The sequence below is a fragment of the Rhipicephalus microplus genome, chromosome X (genome assembly GCF_043290135.1).
Source record: "Rhipicephalus microplus isolate Deutch F79 chromosome X, USDA_Rmic, whole genome shotgun sequence".
Classification (NCBI taxonomy): Eukaryota; Metazoa; Arthropoda; class Arachnida; order Ixodida; family Ixodidae; genus Rhipicephalus; species Rhipicephalus microplus.
Window position 1 is genome coordinate 236,058,936 of NC_134710.1, and position 22,837 is coordinate 236,081,772.

Genomic DNA, 22,837 nt, shown 5'->3' on the forward strand with positions numbered 1-22,837 from the left:
AATGGAAGAAACGTGTCACAGGAATGCATCAAAAATCTTGACACTACCCACCAAGCATGTAATCACGTATGCTGCAGATATAAAATCTCAGTATCTGTGAGAGTGACTGAAGGCTAACTCATGCACCTGTCTCTTGCTTTCACGATTTCAAACGGTTCAGCGATTTCACGCATGTGCTGGTCCCAATGCCTCATCACCACAGTGGCTTCGTTTATCTCGGCTGTGCAGCTATGCAACCGCATTGCCTGCAACGGAGCGAAAGATGCGTAGATGGTGCATCTTTTAAAGAGCTAGCACGCTCCCTTAGACGGGCGTTGAGACACCGTTTCGTCTGCTCAATGTATGTACCACAGCATGACAAAGGGATGGAGTATACCACTCCGCTCGGACAGTCAATAAAACACTTAAGAGTGCCTTATAGAGCAACCGTCAGCACTGACAGCGGCCTGCCTTTTCTTGCACTCTGCATGCGCGAAATTGCTGAAGCGTTTGAAGTCATAAAAGCAAGAGACAGGTGCATGAGCCAGCCTTCAATCGCTCTCACAGATGCTGAAATTTTGTATCTACATCATACATGATTACATGCTTGGTGGGGGGGTGTTAAGATTTTTATGTGTGGCTATATGCTTATATGTGACACGTTTCTTCCATATAACTTTCAGTTGTTAGACAGCGCTTGTGTCGTGCACTTCCTTGAGGTTTTTTTGTATTTCTTGTTTGTGCACAGATCGTGATGAGTTTCTTCCAAGTAGCTCAATTTGTTACTTTACCCCGGTAATCTTCATGCTTATTTCTTTCCAATCTAGTAGTTCGAATACTTCTAAACATGCAGTGAAAAACATTGGAGAGGTAGTATCTTCTTTCCTGACGCCTTTCTCAACTGCAATTCTCTTGCTTTTCTTGCTAAGACGAAAGGTTGCTGCGACATCTTTGTTTATGTCGGCTGTGGTATCTATATACGTTTCAAGTACTCCTTCACGATACTATGCTTCTTAGACTGCTGGCACCTTTTTATTTCTATAAAACCAATAAAAAAGGCTTGTGGTACTCACAGATTTCTCATTTAATTTATTGATTAAATTGCCACGATCCTTTGTATAGTATGCTCTTTTAAGCCAAAGTTAATGTCGTGTCTCTTATCTTATTCAAAATTAAGTTGCTGTTTTGAATATTTTGTGTAGTATTTCAGGTAAGCTGATGGGTCTATAATAGTTCACCTCCCATCTTGTGTATTAATATGCTCACGTTTTTCCAGCTTGCTAGTACACTTGAGGTCTTGAGATATAGTGCATAAAGTTTCAAGTCTTCTTTAAATATAGTATCCCCTTTACATTTTATCAAATCAACTGTTATTTCATTTTCTCCAGCAGCTTTACCTCTGTGCCTTTTATGTATATAGCCTTTCCAAACTTGTCGATAATTAGACTGAAGACGAGTCCTGTTTGGCTTTGACATCGCCTAAAGGAGTACTGACATCCAATTTCAAGATCGAGATGTGTCCATCATTCGATCACTTGGTATGCATAGGTCTTCTTGGCCAAATTTTAATAGCGTCAGTCGCGTCGAAGTTATTTCATTTCAACGTCAAACAGCATAGAAATTCTAAGGAGAAAAAACGAGAAATAGACTGCCCTGCGACATCGACACTAGTGCTATGTGTCCAGTGTGATACATTCCACAAATACCATCCTGAGTGATGATACGCTAGTAACGATGACGTAGACGATCTCCGAGTGTGTTTGAGCCGACTCCCAGCCATGATCTCACTAGTAGCTCTCCTTGCTGTGTTGAAGCGTGCATGCTATTCATTGTGTTGCATCGTCTCATTTGCGTTGCGCTTCAATGCGTGCGAGTACGATAATTCAGAGTGACAATACGTGCCAGAATGTCGGAGAAGCGCTGCGTAGTGAGAGCCTGCACGTCAAGGCACGGGAAAAGGGGAAAGTGCGTTGCGTTCCACGCCTTTCCAAGTCACGAACTTCAACGCAGCCAGTGGGTTGACTTCGTACGCGCTGTTGGACAGAGGGACTGGACATCTGTGAAGAACAGCCACATTTGCTCCCTTCACTTTGCGGCGAGCTGCTACGGGGTAAATCCTGTGTTGGCGAACCAGTTGGGTTTCAGTGGCAGTACGAGGCCTCTTCTCGTGGCCTGGGCTATTCCTACCATGTCCCCTGCTGCAGCTAAAAGCAGCGATTCATTCGCCAAACGTCCCCGACATGAGGTGCATAGTGGTGTTCCTGAGCTCCGACAGTACGGCCGGAACTGATAAATACATTGCATTTTACGCGGAGCTTGTCAAGAAGGATCGTCGCGAATCGCAGCGATACCCAATTCCAGGTCGCTGTCATCATCACCTGCCAATGTTGACCGTGACGACGGCGAGGACGACAATGTTGGCGACAGAGGCATGTCTACGCCTTCAAAGACACAGCTGGACTGACTGTATGTGCGCGCCTAGTAGATGATACGCCAGTGTGACGTCACCATTTTTTGTGAAAGCGGCATCACCTGTGCAGCGGCCTCGATATGGCCGCGAGGTAGCGCTGCCAGCGGTACAATTTGGCGGGATTTCCATCCATTTTGAATTGCATTCGATAGTGAATATATTAATCAATATTACAGACACCCATTCGTCACTCAGATGCATTTTAGGTCGCGAATTGCTACTAGGGGGTCGATAGCTACTCGTTAATGCAAAAATCTTGACACTAGTAAATTTGATGTCAGTGCTCCTTTAAGGTTGGATTTTTCTGTAAACTGTACAGTTCAGAATAGACTTCTGCCACTTTCACTATATCATTCAAGTGTGCTTATAACATATCCCAGCTGATATTTTACTGTAACCATTTTGGTCCTTCCTAGAGTTTCCTTATAGCTGTTCTGATGCTGCTGCTTCCTTTTACTGCAGCTTCCATTGTTTTGATGTTACCATTCTATATGTAATGGAGTTGCCTCTTGTTCACCACCTTTGGTAGTTCATTCTATTTTATTCCTTGAAGTAGTTACTTTCACTTACTCTTTTCATTAGGTCTTTTTAGAGTCAAAAGTAGAGTTGACAAACATCCCGGATTTTGCAGGACTTTCCCAACATTTCATACAGTGTACCCGAGTCTATGACGTTCCAGTTAAGTCAGCTGTATGTCCCGGATTCGTTCCGGACCGGCCAGTTAGAAACATTTATGAGACCCAACCCATGCCCAAAAATGTGGGTCACGCTGTGGAGCACAAAGTTCGCATGAATCGCATGCATGAAGCAGTCTTGCAATAAATGGCCAGCGGTGACTGCGAGGGGCTTTAGCCACTTTATTTGAATTTCCGCTTGAAGTGCGACAACTTTTACGAGTACATTCTCCAGAAAGAAAAAGTGTTGCGAAGATCACGTAACCAACTGAACTATGACTTCACGAGACACTAAAGAAACAATTAATTTGTCTTGAAAATTCCACAAAAAGAAAACTGATTTCATTGGGTCTCTGTGTTTGCATTCCGCTCAACCCTGTCTGCATTAGTGGTTACCATGTTTTGCCTGCAAATTTTTAAAACTTCATCACTCCACTAACCCTCTGCCATCCTTGGCAGCACTTTCTATTTTTTACCATCCATTTTAACATTCTAGCTAATCATTGGTTATTGCTCTTTCTCATGACATGGCTTGTCAAGATCTGCTTTTTTTTTTCTCCTCTCATCAACTAAGATATCAGTTTCCCCTATTTGTTCTCTGATCCACTCTGCTGTCTTCCTTTATCTTAGTGATATACCTATTATTTTTCATTACATCACCACTGTGTGATGCTTGGTTTCTGCATAAATTTCTGCGTTCTCCAAGTTTATACCCCATATGCAAGAACTATCTAATGCGGTGTTGGTACACTTTCTGTTCCAGTGACAGAGTTAAGTTGCCGGCGATAAGTTGAGTATGTCAACCATCATGACACATCAACCCATCCTTATTCTTTTATGAATTTTTCCTCTACAAGTAAGCTCCTGTGTTAATGTTTAATATTGATCTACGTACTGTTCGAAAGATTTTAGGGTCTGTACGTTTGTTTTGAACTCTCATTCTTTCACTAAGCTACCTACTAGCATAATCACTGCCACCTTGTTTTAATGCTTTCTCAAGTAAGGTCTGCAATCATTCTCTGCAATTTGTCACCGTTATTGCTAAAGAGCATAATGCTATCTGCAAGTTGTAAGCTGCTCAGATATTCTCTGTTAATCTTTATTTCTATTTCTTCCAAATACCATCTTTTAAAGGAACACTTAAGTGAAACCACAAATGGGTTTTTAGATGGATAGAATGTACTCTGAATACTCTAGCATCATTAATTTAACCATCATACTTTTAGTATTAAAATAGAAAATCAAGGTCGAATTGTCCCACTCGAATTGCACACTGAAATCTTTAAGTGCGTCACAGATATTAATGCACATTTTTTGCATTTTGGCTATACTAACTAAGCGCAATATTCCTAAACTAGTCATGGTAAAGGGGGACACTGGTCTTTCAATGGGCTAAATAATTTAAAAAAAGCAGTTTTTTTTTTTTTTTTTTTTTCAACACAGACTTTTTGTAACATATGGGCATAGCCGCAAGTACTTATAAGTTTTTCACGCCTTGGACTAATATTTTGTAGGTTTTTGTGAATATTTGAATGCTTTGACTACTCTAACGAATAATTAAATATTGGAATTCACTTTGAATCGAATTTAAATTTTATAAAATTTTGAATTATTCGAAACGAACGAATAGGTGCATATTAATATTCATGTAATGCTCTGTAAAAGTGGTTTCGTTGCAGTGAAGAGATACTAAGCCGTGAAAGCGCTATTCAAGCGTATTAGTCTGCATGTAAATGTGGTTTCATTGCAGTGTAGTGGTGCTAAGCAGACAAAACACGTATTCAAAAGAAATCCGCACTGCAGCAAAGCCCGACTTCAAGGTTGCTGTTTTTGTTTATTTTATTTTCCGTTTAAAAGTTCGTTACATCGACTTATATGCTCTAAGTATAGCAAATTTTGAAACGTAGCATATTTTACTGGCTATCACTAGGACTGTATAGAAAGTGAAATCCTGCTACTATTCGAAGTTGTTGCCACTCTCTTTGATGCAAAAAAAATGGCCTTTGCACAGACAGGCCTTGTCTCAATTAAAATATATATATATATATATATATATATATATATATATATATCATCATCAGCCTGACTACGTCCACTGCAGGACAAAGGCCTCTCCCATGTTCCGCCAGTTAACCCGGTCCTGCGCTTGCTGCTGCCAATTTATACCCGCAAACTTCTTAATCTCATCTGCCCACCTAATCTTCTGTCTCCCCCTAACCCGCTTCCCTTCTCTGGGAATCCAGTCAGTTACCCTTAATGACCAGCGGTTATCCTGTCTACGCGCTACATGCCCTGCCCATGTCCATTTCTTCTTCTTGATTTCAGCTATGATATCCTTAACCCCCGTTTGTTCCCTAATCCACTCTGCTCTCTTCTTGTCTCTTAAGGTTACACCTACCATTTTTCTTTCCATTGCTCGCTGCGTCGTCCTCAATTTAAGCTGAACCCTCTTTGTAAGTCTCCAGGTTTCTGCTCCGTAGCTAAGTACCGGCAAGATACAGCTGTTATATACCTTCCTCTTGAGGGATAGTGGCAATCTACCTGTCATAATTTGAGAGTGCTTGCCGAATGTGCTCCACCCCATTCTTATTCTTCTAGTTACTTCAATCTCGTGGTTCGGCTCTGCGGTTATTACCTGCCCTAAGTAGACATAGTCTTTTACAACTTCAAGTGCACTATTACCTATCTCGAAACGCTGCTCTTTTCCGAGGTTGTTGTACATTACTTTAGTTTTCTGTAGATTAATTTTGAGACCCACCTTTCTGCTCTCCTTGTTAACTCCGTAATCATGAGTTGCAATTCGTCCCCTGAGTTACTCAGCAATGCAATGTCATCGGCGAAGCGCAGGTTACTAAGGTATTCTCCATTGACTCTTATCCCTAACTGTTCCCATTCTAGGCTTCTGAAAACCTCCTGTAAGCACGCGGTAAATAGCATTGGGGAAATTGTGTCCCCCTGCCTTATACCCTTCTTGATTGGTATTCTGTTGCTTTCTTTATGAAGCAGTTATATTCTAAGCATTTCTCTATTACCTGATGGATAGTATGAATGTGGTCAATCGTTGAGTAGCCTGTTATATATATATATATATATATATATATATATATATATATATATATATATATATATATATATATATATATATATATATATATATATATATATGTATGTATGTATATATACATACATATTGTGCAGGTTAGTTTGGTCATCACAAACATACCCTTTTTATTTATAATTAGAAATATTGTACTATTCAAATTTGATTCGAAATTATTAGATCAAAATCACTATTCGCTTCGAGCCTAAAATTCACTATTCGCACAAGCCTAGTTTTCTAGTATCTAGATATGAGCTTAAATCAAGGTTTTGATGAGTAGCTTTTGTTTTGTTGTTCTCGAAAAGGATACTAATTAATTTTGATTAAAGGGACCCTGCAACAGTTTTTGACCATGGTCAGAAAACGCTGCTGATCGGTAGTAAAGGGTCCCAACAATACCCGATACAAATATTAAAGCACAACATGCGGCCTGGAATTCACAATAAATTAACAAAGTCAGCTAAAAATTGCTTTTTTTACTCGACAAATCACGCAACATGCCCAAAAATCACACGTAATTCGAACATGGCACTGTCGCTCCTTACAGAGATCGCCGTAGGAGGCCACTACTTTCCACGCGTGCAGGGGCGATCACACTGAAAAATCCGTGCATTGGAAGAAAAAAGAAAGAAGTTCTCAAGCTCACGAGGCACGCGTGACGTTTTTCTGTGGCCCTGCCATCTCTCCCTGCTTAGCTTCCAGCGCTTTCGTCGGGGCGAGAGAATGCACTCGCAGCATGCGACAAACCTTTGTAACTCTGCTCGGACGACAAATTCTGAAAATTTTTTGCGGTGTGGAATTCGTGAGGCAATAAGCTCTTCCAGTGAATTCATTCCATGGTTACTTGAAAAAGTGTTTCAGGGCCCCTTTAACTTCAAAACTAACAGAAGTATCCTAAAAATATTTGCTTATTTAGAATGAGAGAAGAAAACTAAAGAAGTCAGGGCAGTTTCATTAAATCTGGTAAAGAAAATTTTGATTTCTTTTAAAAACCCACTTCCCCCATTACGCTTTTGGGCCCCTCAGAGGACAATCTACTTCATATTTATTGATTTCAAACCAAGCAAATGGCCTAGTAGTTGCCATTAAAATCTACGATGATGTCAGAGGTTTGGCGTCATAACTTTGAGGTGGTGTCACCACCCGCATTTTCTTTTTGCCCATTTTTTATCAAGAATCCTCTTGCAGCAAACGAGGCAATTTGGAATCTTGAGAGATTAATTTACTAATATGAGAAAAATCATTTTCCTCTTTACGGATCCTTCCAAACAGACAGTAAACAACGGGGATGTATCTCCTTGTTGGAACCCTCTCTTAATCAGAGTTTTGCTCCTTTTCTCAAAGAGGAGCAGGGCAGCTATACAATCTCTGCAGATGTCGGCGATTGCATTCACACATACTTCAAGTACCCCTTGCCGGTGCCTCTAAAACTGCCGGTATCTCTACTGATTCTACTGGTTTTTTGTAATCTAAGGATGTCATATAATGGGCTTTTTTGAATTCAGCAGATTTCTCCATTATTTCATTATTAGCATGAAGGTGATGTGCCCTACAATACACTTTCCTGAAGTTAGCTTGAAATCTAGGTTGATTAATGTGAAGTACATCTCTTATGTTTTTCGAAGTTGCCATGATGAATATTTTGCGTAATGCTGAAAGCAGGCTGATCGGTCTGTACTCTGTAGAGCAACACTTTTCACATAGCATAAACGAAGAGTGCGAGTGCCCCGTCTGTCAATTTTTTCGACAATGAATATCAGTATTTTTTGCACAGAAGAGTAATATGTGAATAAGCAGTTTTGTACATGCACTGCCCCTTTTCCCGTCTTTTCATTGCTTCTTCTCCTCACCTACCCGATTGTCCATATATATTCCCATAATCTCAGCAATAAACTAAATGTAAGAGTGTGCTCTGTCCCATCTCAATTTTTTTCAGAAAACTTCTTACGCACGATTAAAAAGAGTTTCCCATTCAAGGGGCTCTACAACACTTTTCTAAGTAGACATGGAATGAATTCAGTAAAGGAGCTTATTGCCTCATGAATTGAGCACTGCAAAAATGTTTAGAGCCGGTGCAGTATGAGCACCGTTAACAAAGATTTACTGCATGCTGTAATTGCTTTCTTTTTTCTCTTGTCCTGACAAAAGCGCTGGAAGCTAAGCAGGGAAGGATGGCACAGAGAAGAAAACATGTGAACATATGCCAGCCAAAGAAAAAAAAAAAAAAAGGCCGCGAGCTTTTTTTTTTTTTTTTTTTTTTTTTTTTTTTTTTTTTTTTTTTTGGCTGGCATGGCTTTTTAGTGCCATCGTGCATGCCTACGCAGACAAGTCACGGCCTCCCGTGGTGGCCCCAGAAACTCACCGAGTGCGCCATGCTCAAATCAGCCCATGGCGTGATACTGGCCAGTGATGCAGTAATTTTTCAGTATGTAGCATCATTTTTTGAGAGATGAGAAAGCAATTTTTGGTTAACTTTGAGAATTTATTGTTAATTCGCCGCTGTGTGCTGCACTATAATGTTTGGCTCACATGTTCTCGGGAGCCTCAACTGCCAGCGGCAGCATTTTCTGACCACACTCAAAAAGTGTTGCAGGGCCCCTTTAAGCAAGTTTACATCTCCCTTTTTGTTTACAAGTAAAATATTGGTACTTTTTCCAACTAGCTTGTACATTCGAAGTTTTCAGGCATAATGCACAGTGTCACAAGCTTCTTAAATATGAAATCTCCTCCATATTTGATCAAAGCAGCAGTTTAACTATCTTCTCTGATGGCTATTCAGCAGGACATGCCTTGTAGGGCATTTCTATCCTTGTTGATAGTTTGCATGAAACATCAGTGTTATGTTTGACTTCGATTACACTGATGGTACATTAATTTATATTTGAACTATAAAGTTCAGAGTGTTAAGCATTCCTTGCCACCAGTTCATGTGATCAGTGGTACAGAAAGCAGGTATGTGCCAAGCAGCTCCTAGCCTAGCATAGCCATGCATAGCATAGTAGAGCAAGGAGGTGGGAGAGGGAGGTGACAGTGAGGATGAAGGAAAGGGGGACAAGAGGGTGTAAAGCAGTGCACAACCTTGTACAGTATAGTTTAGAAAGGGGGTTCGAAATAGAGGTGAGGGTGAGTGATTGAGAGTTAAGAGATATGATAGATATGTGGGGTTTAACGTCCCAAAACCACCATTTGATTATGAGAGACGCCGTAGTGGAGGGCTCCGGAAATATTGACCTCCTGAGGTTCTTTAACGTGCACCCAAATCTGAGCACACGGGCCTACAACATTTCCGCCTCCATTGGAAATGCAGCCGGGATTCGAACCTGCGACCTATGGGTCAGCAGCCGAGTACCTTAGCCACTAGACCACCGCGGCGGGGCTGAGAGTTAAGGGAAGGAAAAGGAGAAGGCAATATAGCAAGAGATAAGAAAGACGAAAGAAAGAAGATGTAAAAAGGACAAAGAAAGAAAAAAAAAAAGATTAAGAAAGAACTTAATCTGTTTTTTCAAGGTGGTAACACTTGCATGCCAGGTCTGCTGTTTACCCAGGTTGCAGAGGTGTGGAACAGGATTTTATTTTTGTTATTTTGTTTTCAGTGTTATGAGTTTTCCATTAACACTTTCTATCTATGTGCTTTCTGTGGAATATGTTCAGTATATGAAGTCTATATCTTTATGCAGATTCCAGAAGCACATTTTCTCTGCTATTCCTAAAGTTGATAACATAGCTAATGGTTGCCTGTTCTTCTACCTTCTTTCGCAATGAAGTATCCCATGAACATGTTGTACTGAATTTGCGTCTTTTGAAGTGCTACTTCAATATCCCAAGATTCCTGTCTGTTTTCTCACGATTGATCGTCATCGCTGAACGTCGGAGCGTACATTTGTACTCCTTTCAGTTTATATCTCCCATTACTGTATGCGGACAGGCCCTCGCCGAAAACTGAACCCGGCAACGGCCGACATACGGATCCCCTGAAGTGAAAGCAGACTGACGGAGCTAATACGCGACTGAGAAGCGTACGCAAACGTCAGTGGCGAGGCGAAAAGACAAAATCGTCACACATCACACACATGCTCCAGAAGACCACCGTGAGCGAACACACTCATATTTACTACACTGGACGTTTGAACAGCGCCTTGAGGGCGAGGAACAAGACAGTCAGCTGGCTCTCCTGGTCCAAACCCAGACAGCGCTTCAATTTGGTGGAGACATTAAATAGGAACCTCGCCTACATTTTATTGTTTTCGTTTTAGAAATAATGAAAACATGACAACGTGTGCGCAGTTTTTTGCTTGCAAGGCAGGAAGCGATCGCTTAGATTGTTCAAGATCATTGAAAACAAACGGAACTTCTCACCTTAAGTAGGACCATTTGCTGTGTTTCGGCGTCACAGGGCTACGTACCATGTTTAAGTTGGGTTTTCGGCAAAAAACTGACGAAATCTATTTCAAATGTACTTGCCAAAGCGTAAACCAAACAAAATGCATTAGAAAGGCGGGCTTCTATGGAACCATTCTGTGAGATTTCGTTACGCGTGCTTTTTGAACAAACAACTTCGCAGCAATGTCATGTGACAGAAGTGAGTTATCTTTTTTTGAGAAAGTTGGTAATTTTTAAAAGTAAACTTTGCTTTGTGCTACATAAAAGAACCTTTGTTTTTATAAAATTTGCATTTTACTACACAAAAACACACAAAAAAACAATGCAGTTTCAGTCTCACTTTTGTGTTTATGTAAAATTATTTGAATTTTTTTTACTTTCTAGTAGTTGACTGATTATTTCAAAAAGACCTATTTCTTTCTACTTTTTTATTATTTAAAAACTGAATATTTCATTGAACTGCACTCGCCGACTACCTAAGTTGATGGATTGTCTTTTGTCATGGCTACTGTCTACAAATAAATGGATAAATGAATGTGACTGTACCGTTTAGATTGGGCGGCGGCCAGCGCTACCTAGCCGTAATACTTAGTGAACTAATTATTATATTTATTTATTTTTTTTTTCCTTTAAATAGTGAGGTTTAGAGTTCGTACTTTGCAGTGAAGGGTTTAATTTTCACTCGTGCCTTGACTTTAGCCACCAATCAGATAACCGCCTTCTAGTTAAGGCTACCCACTTAAAGTCTTTCTTGCCCTCCCTGTCCCTAAACCCCAGTGCTTTGAAAAACTCTGCGCCATCATCCTGAACTATAGGGTGAAGCCCTTTGCAGAACATTATCAAGTGTTCAGCAGTTTCTTCTTCCTCTCCACACGCACTGCATACTGTGTCTACCCTTTCGTATTTGGCCCGATATGTCTTAATTGGTTCGCAATACTCCCGTCCTAGCCTCAAACAGTTGAGAACTACCCCGAGTATTATCCTAGATCCTTTCCTTGGCAATTTCCTGCTTAAAAGTTCGATAGATCTCTAGTGCGGACTTCTTAATCATGCCACTTCTCCACAGGTCAGCCTCCGTTTCCTTCACTTTCTTCTTAACCGATAGTTCTTTTTGGTTTGGCCACCTGCTGTTTTCTAAGTATTCACCAGTCAATTTCCTGGTTCGCTTCCTCCATTTTGTATTGACATTCTTCATGTACAAGTAGCTGAAAACGTTCTTAGCCCAACGCTCCTCCCCCATTTCTCTCAATCGCTTCTCAAATTTTATCTTGCTGCTAGCTTCCCTGCCCTCAAATGATGTCCATCCCATATCACCTCGTACTCCCTGATTCGGTGTATTCCCGTGAGCTTCTAAAGCATGCCTACCTATTCCACGTTGCTTAATTTCTAATCTTGCTTGAACTTCTGATCTCATGCACAAGACCGCATTGCCGAACGTCAGCCCAGGAACCATGACACCTTATTTCCATATTCCTCTCACAACATCATACCTATTGTAATTCCACAGTGCCCTATTTTTCATCACTGCTGCATTCCTTTTACCTTTAGTCGTCACGTATATTTTGTGTTTCCTTAGGTACTCGGTCTCATTGCTTATCCGTACGCCCAGATATTTGTATTTATCTGTTATCTCTAGCGTGACCTCCTGTATTCTAAGATTACTACCTTCGTTATCATTAAAAATCATGACTGCTGATTTTTCCTTACTAAATCTAAAATCTAACCTATCTCCCTCATTACCGCAGATGTCCATCAATCTCTGCAAATCTTCCTTGTTGTCAGCCATTAGTACTATATCATCTGCGTACATTAATGCTGGTAGTGCCTGATCAATTAGTTTTCCTTGTTTGACTAAAGAAAGGTTTAAGTCAAGTCCACTTCCCTCTAATGTGGCCTCTAATCCTTGTAGGTACATCATGAATAACAAGGGTCACAGTGGACACCCCTGCCTAAGTCCCTGTTTCACCTCTGTGGGCTTGGATATCTGTTTTTCCCACTTTATAACTACCTTGTTACTTTATAGATTTCCTTTAAAAGATTAGTGACTCCATCTTCCACACCCAGTGTGTCTAGTATTCCCCACAAGTCCTCTTGAACCACGCTATCGCTTGATATCCAAAAATGCTAGCCACAGGGGCCTGTGTTCCTTTTCTGTTATTTCGATGCACTGCGTCAGTGAGAACCGATTGTCTTCCAACCTCATTTGTTTCCTAAACCCATTAAGCAGTTCCCCCAGCACTCCCTCATCCTCTATTCATGCCTGCAGTATCCATATCATGCCTGCAGAGTCATATCCATCCTTCCATGGTATACTGGTGCTGAACGGCCGCGCGTATTAGGAAGCTCGCAAATTCCTCTTTTCATGCGAGTTAATTTGCATTTGTGCTTCTTGACGGTTTGATGGCTTCACGGATGCAGGGAGGATGAAAAGTAACACGAACATAGCGGTGCGCTGTTTTCACTTGGCTCTGTCAGGCCGTGCTACCGGTTCGATATTTTGTTCGAGTTTTATATAGCCTTCGCGTTTCATTTTCTTTTTCAAAACCCCATTATTTGCATGCCTCAGTATATAGTACTGCAGTGTACCACTCTGCATATTTAACGAAAAAAAATATTGTCTTTTTCTTCATTTCTCATTAGTTAAAAAATAAAAAAAAACTCGTCGGTCCTCTTATAGATTTACTTGTGGCTACTTGTTTGTTTACTTGTAGCCTGTAATCCATGGCATATGCCCACTCTGGGGGATTGGCCAAGAAAACATACAGTATCTTATAGGCAGTAACTGCACTATTGCGCACAAAAAAAAAGAAAAGATGTAGAATGAAGACAATATAAAAAAACAAAGATTCGGAGAGTAAGAAAAAATAAAATAATCACTAATTTAATTACTATACCTTGATTTTGGGAGTCGATCAGACAGCTGTGTGCCAAACCCGATTAATTTGGGATGCTTGTCTCATATTTATTGAGATTTTAAAATTACTTCCCAACTCTTCTTTTTTTTAGTAATTGTTAAAGGAGGCCCTATGTGTAAATACGTTTAGTTTCTGGAATGAAATTGCAAACCGCATCAAATACATCTCTGTGGCATTTTCCCGAAACGGAAGCACCAAAATTTAGAACAATTTCTGTGGTTAAACTTACTTAAACCTATAGCTTCGCAAACGGAATAGCTAGAAGTCTTTTCCTTATTACTGTGTATTTACGACATGAGACCAAACAATGTTCAATAGTTCCCGATTCATCGCAGAACGGATAAAGAGGGGAGAGTGTCGGACCAGATCCGTGTAAATAAAAATTTAATGGGGGAGCACGGCACCGGAATCTGGAGATAATAACTTCAAGTTTTTTTTGAAGGACCCCACTGAGATTTCCATGGAAACTTGAGACGACTGAAAGGCAAAAACTATCCCCGTTTTCTTCCGATTCAATGCACTAAATGTTTTCTACTTCCCTCCGGGATAGTTCTGCGCCCAACATGGTTTTCCTACTTCCTCAAGAATTGGAGATGAAGCTAGCTTTTTGCCCCTTAGCTGGTTATGCCCTCACGATCGGCCAATTTCAACCAAGCGAAGATGTTATAGGATGCCATCAAGTTATGTGACCTTCCGATACATCACAAACATTTATGATTTGTGACGTCATATGATGACGTTTTCACGTAATTATGATTTCTTGCATCACTCGTGCTCACGCTGCCCACGCGAAAAGACGCCGGACGCCGCCGGCGATCGGTTTTCGCTTTTGATGAGACATTTAAAGCTATCACCTTAATGCGCTGCACGGCTGCAGCTCCATGAAATTGCAGGTTTCGCTGGTGTTAGGGGAAAGCGTGCTTGCGGTAATCAGGCAGAAAAATTGGTCTCATAATAAATCTTCGTACTACTAATATGTAACCATCATTTACAACCTGAGTATTTTATACTATGAAGACTACCCGTCACGTTTGGCAACATGGCGACTGGAATGACTAAACGGGAGCGCGCTGCATCCGAACACTCAACAAATGAGTCCATCATGATGGACTAACAACGCTGCCTCGCGATCACTGCCGTGTGCAACGCAAACATTACGCTCCGAAGCTGAATGGTTGCCCATGGGTACCACACAGCCATTCGGCTCTACTTTGCTCGCTACCGAATTAACATGCCAGAGGGAAGCAGAAAAAAAAAAAAAAACAGATCTGAGCAGCCGGATATTAAGGCTATAACAATTCGTCCACGAATACTGACAAGCTCAAGCAACTGACCACAGGCCGCATTTTTCATGCCTGTCACCCTAATTGGCTCAAGTTGAGAGTCGAGACTTGAGACTTCAACAGCGCCTGTTCAAAACACAGGCAATTATCGCAGAAATCGCGCCGCATATGGACCTGTTTCTGTCTATTTCACGATGATTTCATTGTTTAAGCTCTCAAATGGTGAAATCACCGGCCATAGTTCTTCATTTTCAGACACTTGCTTTTTTCAGTGGCAACACATGTCAGGCTTTGCGAAGAGAACAGATGACAACCTATATTCTGGAAGCAGTCTTGTGACATTTGGTGCTGTTTAGTGCATAAACTTCAGACTTGCGCACAATGTGCTACGCCACTAAAATATATCAAGTAGCGAGCATCGGGGAACATTATGTGCCCAAGCTTTTAATATTAGCTCCTGGCAAAGCCTTCTCTCAAAAATCGACTTTCAGATAGTCAAAAAAGCAACTCTCGGTCGAGCGAACGCCACGGTGACAAAACGATCTTCCGCGGATTACTTGCATATCAGCCTAGCTAGCAGACAACGCGTGAGCGGCTTGATCAAGAAGTTGCGAATGACTCAAGCCTTTGAAATGGGCTGAGTGCCTAGAACAACAAGCGCTTCATAATTCTCGTTTCCAAGTTTCCATTACACCTTAAACAATGCGATTACAGCCGAAAACCGAGCCGTATAGCAGCTTCGAATGCAGCCGCGGCATTCGTTTGCGTGAGAGACGACGCGGTGGCATCTCTACTCCAGCTGCGGCGCCTGGCGTCGAAATGCCACACTAGCACCGACGGCCTCTTCCCATTGAAATCCGCTCCTCCGTCCGGGCACTGAAAAAATAAAAGGAGGCGCTGATGCAGATTAAGATGGCGAGCGAAAGTGTCCGAATGCCTCTCACACGCGGTGAACTTACTGGCCTTGTGTTTCGATTGTCCCTTTTTGGTGCTTTAACGTACTTTGGCATAAAATGGATGGTTAACGCTATTGATCCGACGCGTAAGCAGAAGATTGAGTCCAAGAAAAGAGTAAGAATGCAGCGTTGCGTGATATCGTGTGATCTAAAGAAGGGCTCCTTTCACAATTGTCTCGAGTGACTCGAAACAGTTGTGCCGTGTCGTGTATACGGTGAATTCGTCATAGAATGTCAAATTTGTCCAAATAACAGTGTATTTGTGGCGAATTAACGTTTACAACAAACCTTAAACGACTAAGAAGTGAATCCTGCCGAAGACGTGGTTTGACACCATTCGGCGCTTCCTGAAAGCGTCTGTTGCGGTTTGAAATATTTGAGCTACTCATATTTTGCCTCGTCCAGTACTGTTCGTGGCTTCCACGGGTGGCTTTTATTATTTGTTCGAAAATTGAGGGAATGAGAGGGACTGTTCGAGATCTTATAGTACTTTCCGATGTGTTTTTCTGTTTTGAAAATGACGCTCCGCCGTACTTTCTTGTGGGTTTCAGAAATTGCCATATAAATTTTTATATAAATTTCCATATAAATCTCTAACTACTGTTCTGTCCTGAAATGCTATCTGTCTCAACCATGTGGTTTAACTGAACGTCGTTTCGGTACCATGAAGCGGGACGCCGTATTTCGAAGTGTTCCCCAACTCGATACTTGCGGATTAAAAAAAAAAAATGTTGGGATTCAAGAACAGCATTGTGATAAGTTTTGTGTGTGATCTGTATTTTTGGCAGACTGCATATGATTTCATGTTTCACAGTACTCATCTGGGGTAGCATGCTAGGCCTGGTGACAGGCAAGCCTATCAAATGAATATTCATGGATAAAACACCTCCTCTTCCTTGAGGAGAAATACAGATTTCTAATTGTTTTTTTCTTACTTTTTCAGGCAGATAGGATACTGAAAAAAATAGGCATACAGAATGTGAACGTAAGTGTTTGTGGACCTTGAAGGCTCATAGTGACTTACATTGACTCAGAGCTAAATGGCAAGAAAACATGTTTTGCAGCCAACAACATGCTTAACTCGAATGCTCCATTGCGTGGCATCGACCCGCTTCGACTGACGCCTGCACCGCGAAATGTTGGCCACTATGTTTGTTGCAGCTAACGATAGATGGTGCGTGGGTTAGTTTCACTTCTTTCTCACTGGCAGGTCGAACACATTCACTTGGCCAGTTCGTTTTTATTGCCATGTTTCACTTGTGGCTATGTTCGCACACTCGCTCATAAAATTTGTCATATACTTATCTCTGCTATGAACCATTACGTATGACAACCCGCACACCTTTCTAGTGTGAAATCGCAGCTGTTGCTCAAGAAAAATAATATATTGGAAAACAACAGCAAATGCACATTCATGGCTTTTGCAAAAGTTGCACACTAGATGAATCTGAAATTTGGTGAATTTGCATTTTCTCTGCTTTTCGAAGATATCATTTTGAAAGGCAGCTGCGATTTCAAACTCGAAAGGTGCATGGGCTATCCCATGCCCCTGGCCCATTGCTGAGATGAGCATGTGGCAAAAATTTCAATGAGCACACGTGAGGACGTAGCCACGAGCAAAACGTATTGAAAACACATGCATTGAGAGTGTATTTGACCCGTTGGACAGGCAGAAGTAGAACATAGGTTTGCCCGGGAAATCTACCCCCGCTCTATCTATTGTTAAGCACAGTAAGCATACCACATCCAGCGATTGGCAGACATGGCATCATTAGAAGCAGGTGGAGCATTGGAGTTAAGCGTGCTAGTAGCTGTACATTTGCTCATGGCCTCTGTATGTTTGCTGCTTAAAAGCTGTATCACACTTGTGCAGACCAATATGAAGGTGCACTACACGTATGTGGACGTATTTAACTGTCAAGTCATATTGATGTCGTAAAGTGCTGTCAAGAGATTTTAGCCCATGTTATATTTTAAAACCATAATGAAACATGTTCTAGGCCATATTTGGCACTTATAATCAGTCAGGTGCACTTACATATGCAGGACGATCAAACAGACATCTCAAGTTAGGAATTTCAGTGTCAGCGACTGTTTAACTAATAAATGAATTGCCACTGTGAGTCAACGCTTCTTCATTTCAAGGTGTTATGTTAAGCTGTGATGAATTAAAAATTTTTTTTGCAGTGACTCTGGTCTGTCAACTTCTGCATGTGGGTGTCTCTGTTTGTTAACTGTATGTGTTAGTGTAATCAGTTGGCAAGTAGTCATCGAATGGCTTCATTAAAAAAGCTTAGTGCCACACCAGTTGACTACTGCCAAAATTCTTTAGATCTGTCAAGTACGAGTGAAGTTTGAAATTTGTCGTGCACCGATAGCTAAGCAGGGCGGGATGGTGCAGAGGAACAAAGTTGCATTGGGCACGCGTCATGACCTTGAGCACTTTCTTCCTGGAAATGCATGGCTTACTTCAAGTGTGATCATGCACGTGCCGACCTTTTGCTGCAGCCTTGGTAACTATGCAGCTCACGATGCCCAAATTGGCCAACGGTCTCAAATTTGGCTATACGGCATCATTTGTGAAAAAAAATCAAGTAAAGTTATGGTTGATTCAGAAATCAATTGTAAATTTAGGCCACGCTGCATTATAATGTTGTTGGGAGCCTCGACTAGTAATGGGTAGCGTCATCTGATCATGCTCAAGAAGTGTTGCTGGGTCCCTTTATATATACAGAGTGGAAATCTGCGAGTATGGGGATTCCAGTAACCTAGCAACTTTTTACAAATCAGTTTGTGGTGCAACTGCTGTGTTATTGTTTAGCTGCAAACTACTGCTTCAAACAAATGATCGAGTAGGCATAAAATAGAATCACTGATACAGAACCGGAGGATTTGAAAGTAACTTGTGCATTTCAGTAGAGGAGTTTGACCAACATTCTAAAGATTGCCATATTGATCTTTGCGCATTTGAAAGGGGCCTTGACACCTAATTTTCTATCATAATCTTTGTAGTGTGGGTTAATTCTTGTGCATTCATGAATAAGCTGGTCAAATTTTAGTGCATTCGATCGAGCACTGACTTTATAATTGAATATTTTTATAAACACGTTAACAGCCCGAGAGTGACAACACTGGTGCACTCGTGAGTCGTGGCATAACAAGCTAACACCGGCATTCCACCCAACGATATTGTTCTGTTCTCAGCTGCACGTGGAATAGGGATATTTTAGCTTTATTCAAATTGGCACTGGAATTGAACGATTTGCAGCAGCAGCTGAAACTTTTGTGAAAGACGATGGTGCTGCTCCTTGCTCACACATACCATGGCATGATGGCATTCACCAGTGGAGGGCAAGGTTTATAGCGATGACTTCTAGAGCTCATTTTGCACCGAAATATTCTTTTATGGCTCACTTTTCATATTTGTATAGGCATAATAGAACCACTACTTCTAGCTTTCACTGAAAACCACGAGTTGTTGCATGACTGTGTAATGGCCCCTTTAATGCATGTTTGTGTTGCCATATGTTTCAGAAAGCAATTCTTTATGACCACAGTAGTGTTCTTCCAAGTGAAATGATGTTCCTTAGAATAGGCTTTTGCGTTATACCTAGAGAAAACAAAGAAACAACTTTGTTGCTAAGTCGAGTCATTACATGTTTCCAGCATGAATTATTTTTTAATTAATGCTGGTTTCATCATGAATGTGTAGGCTGATTCTCTTGGATTTTGATGTTGTTATGCAAGTCATGTTTAGGCTGCAGTGCAAGACTATGTAACGATTTCTGTTGTTTCTGACATTGGCATGTATTGTGACTTGTGAAGAAATGCAAAACTTGTCATTAAAGTAAAATGCCTTACACCAACCAATTACAGTAATGATTAGTGATGTGTGTTCTGAAATATATTATTTGTATGAATTTTCAGTTGACAGAATATGAGCTGTCAATTGCGGCTCAGCTAATTGATCCTCGAGACATCAGTATATCATGGGATAGCATCGCTGGCTTGGAGGAGATCACTCAGGAGCTCAGGGAAACTGTCATACTTCCCATTCAGAAGAGGCACCTCTTCACTGGCTCACAACTGATCCAACCACCAAAGGGTGCTTATTTGCTTTCTTATTTTTGTTGGTCATTTCTGTGTAGGCTCTCTATATCCATACTGCATGCACTAGAAACACATTATTCAGGGTCCCAACTGTTTTAAAATTATAGTGTAATAATGAATTTTATTGCACACACAGTGTAACTTCATACTAAATAAAAAAATCCGATAAATAATTTTTTATTTACAACCAACTTGGTCGTGTGCACTGGTAAACATTCCATTTCAATTCCCAATCTGTAAACGCAACGTATAACCCACGAATACTGTACAGGTTTGCTTGGCTTTACCTGCATATCTTCAGTTCTCTGCAATCATATTCTATTAGTGCAGTGTTCAAAAGAACTTTGCTGGCGTTAGTTGTATTCTAATGATAATATTTATGGCTCGTAGTGTGGTGGAGAATTTCATGTCATCATACATTACTGTCCCAAAATTTGCCATAGCCAGCTGACACAAGAAAAAGTCTCACGAGAGAGAAGTAAAGGGAGAAGAGGTGATTCTACAGAGCATATCTTTGCTTGGCTGCCCTGTATGTGGTGGGAGTGGTGGGGGAGAAAAAAAAAAAAAAAAGGTGTGATATGGCAGTTAAACTATAGATCTGATACTCGGACACACAATTTCCATTTTCATGATGCCTGTGGGCTTCCTGAGCTGGTACGGCTTGCATTGGGTTGAGTAATTAAATGTTTCTTGTGTATCCTAATGTTACTCATTATTTTATTATTTGTAGTAAAGTGTATCGTACTGCAATTCCACTAGGGCATTTCACTGTAACAACCACTTAAATGTTTTTTGAAATATCATAAAAATATCTCATGATATGTTAGAGTATTAGGTGGTAACATTATTTATAAATGTATGTGGTTAATGGGACATTTGATCAACCACACATAACATGCTTGATAGAAACATGCTCTATATTACAGTACACCTTCTGTAGTTCAGCAGTTTAAGGCAAAATGCTGAAGTTCTTTGTCGCAAAAGCATGAACAAGCCATTATGAATGTGCTGCAACTATAGAACAATCTTGTCATAAAATGGGTGCCATATGTGCATGTGTACTCATAGCTCAGCAGTACAGACTGAATGTGGTTCCGATGGCAGCTGCCATTGATTTTGGAAGTCTGAAGTATTTAATACATGTTTAGGCCGTAATCCAATATGTGTGGATTTAAATGTAATTATTTCAGCTTTTGAAGCAACAACACTGCTAAGCTGGAGTGGTGCCCTCTTGCATCTGTCATTACATAGAAAACTCTTTTGCTCTGTCATGTTTGAATTATAAATTTTTTTCATTAGATATTTATTCAAATTCGATGACGGTAAAGCTCCTGTGATTTTCGCACATGAACTCCTTGTTATAGAAAGTTATAGTGCATGACAATTAATGGCATACACATTTTTCAGAAATCACAGTTTCAGGTTAAATGAGATATAATCGAATAATTGTATTATAAGGACTACATCGAAACCAGTTGTGTCTAGTGCGCAGGAAACATAACAGCTTTATTACGTCACACTGTAACTACCTATGACAAGGAAGTGACAAATTTAAATCAAGGTGTATCGTGGCCATATCTTATGAAAAGGAGCAAGTCATATCACTTATACCTGTGTATTGGCTTACCTTTGCGTGAGGTGTTTAGTGCTTTTGAGCTGTTCGGAACAATACCACTATGTAAACCTCTTCTTTCTCAACCACTATGTAAACCTCTTCTTTCTCTATAAAGCATAAAACGGGAAGGGGAGGGGGAGGAGCCACTGCGATGCTTTTTTCTGACTGGCAAATCTTTTTTTTCTTCTATTTATAGTTGGCGAAACAGATGAGCTGTCTACTCGAGTATTTCAGGACGCTTGCCAATTTTTCTGACTAGACTCTGCTATGGCGTGACTTGATTTATAATTCCTCACAAGCTGCAATTTCTATGTGCCAAGTGTGGTCAGTTTGTGATATTGCCCCTAAAATTCAATTATTGATGCTATTAATTATGTGCAACTTTCTTAAATTATAAAAAAATGGGTATGCCATAAATTGGCATACAATACAACTTTCTAATAAAAACAAGTGCCCTCAAATCAATAATCAAAGTCAATTAGTGAGGTGTTTTTAACAATTCCAGTCGGTATCACCTTAGTAGCGTCGAAGTATTTCCACCTTGACATACAGTTTCTTTGCAAATATGACACGAGTGTTACTGTCATAAATTTTTATTAAAAAATTCTATTGTGAAAGAAAAGCACCTTGTATTAGGGTTGTTGAATGCAGTGGCTCAAATTTGACTTCAGAAATTTTGAAAACTTCAAGCAATGTGGTTTGAGAAACTGTATCACATTTCCTTCAAATAATGCATATGGCACAGTACAAGGCACATTATAGGATTTTTTTGGCTGGTAGCTCATGCTAGGAGGCACTGCGTTGACTTAATGGGGCTAATAGCATTCTTGCATCAAAAGTGGAAGCCACTATAGTTGAATGCAGATACAGTCAAATCCACATATATCAAAGTTGCAAAAACAGAAAAAAAAAAGAAGGGAGGGGATTAGTTTGATATACAAGATCATTTAGTTATTGAATTTTCATGCAAATTTTAGTGTGCGACTTGACTTCATGGCACTGGTTCACGATAGTGCAAGAAACATTTCTTTAGAATATGCAGGATTTTTAAAAATGCAACGCATATCTTAGTGTATCAAAGGCACTTGGACTGTTTCTATCTGTCTGTCTGTCTATCTGTCTGTCTGTCTGTCTGTCTGTCTGTCTGTCTGTCTGTCTGTCTGTCTGTCTGTCTGTCTGTCTGTCTGTCTGTCTGTCTGTCTGTCTGTCTGTTTATCTACCTACCTACCTGTCTGTCTGTCGGTCCGTCCGTCCGTCCATCCGTCTGTTTGGGGGAACACGCGAGCGCGTGGCTGGTGGTCCGCGGGGCGCCAACTGCTAGCGAGATTTGGAAATGCGGAGCATGCGCGCAGAAT

At 40.7% G+C, this 22,837-nt stretch overlaps 2 protein-coding genes across 7 annotated transcripts in view; one reads left to right on the forward strand and one right to left on the reverse strand.

Moving 5' to 3' along the window:
- The window catches only part of LOC119187747 (uncharacterized), a 116,641-nt gene extending 105,876 nt beyond the window's left edge, over nucleotides 1–10,765 (reverse strand). For 5 of the 6 annotated variants that reach the window (XR_012887234.1, XR_005111897.2, XM_075878831.1 and 2 more), the window contains exon 1: nucleotides 10,580–10,765. Coding sequence is in view for 4 of the 6 variants with exons in the window: in XM_075878831.1 (XP_075734946.1) it covers nucleotides 10,580–10,629 (50 nt within the window). In the remaining 2 variants the exon portion in view is untranslated. The remainder of the gene's footprint in view (nucleotides 1–10,579) is intronic. The other variant, XM_075878830.1, reaches the window with a different exon arrangement.
- Nucleotides 10,766–15,688: 4,923 nt separating this feature from the next.
- LOC119187774 (outer mitochondrial transmembrane helix translocase) overlaps nucleotides 15,689–22,837 on the forward strand; it is a 62,085-nt gene continuing 54,936 nt past the window's right edge. The window contains exons 1-3 of the mRNA XM_037435851.2: nucleotides 15,689–15,872; nucleotides 16,701–16,742; nucleotides 19,685–19,862. Of these exons, the coding sequence (XP_037291748.1) occupies nucleotides 15,702–15,872; nucleotides 16,701–16,742; nucleotides 19,685–19,862 (391 nt within the window). The 5' untranslated portion in view covers nucleotides 15,689–15,701. The remainder of the gene's footprint in view (nucleotides 15,873–16,700; nucleotides 16,743–19,684; nucleotides 19,863–22,837) is intronic.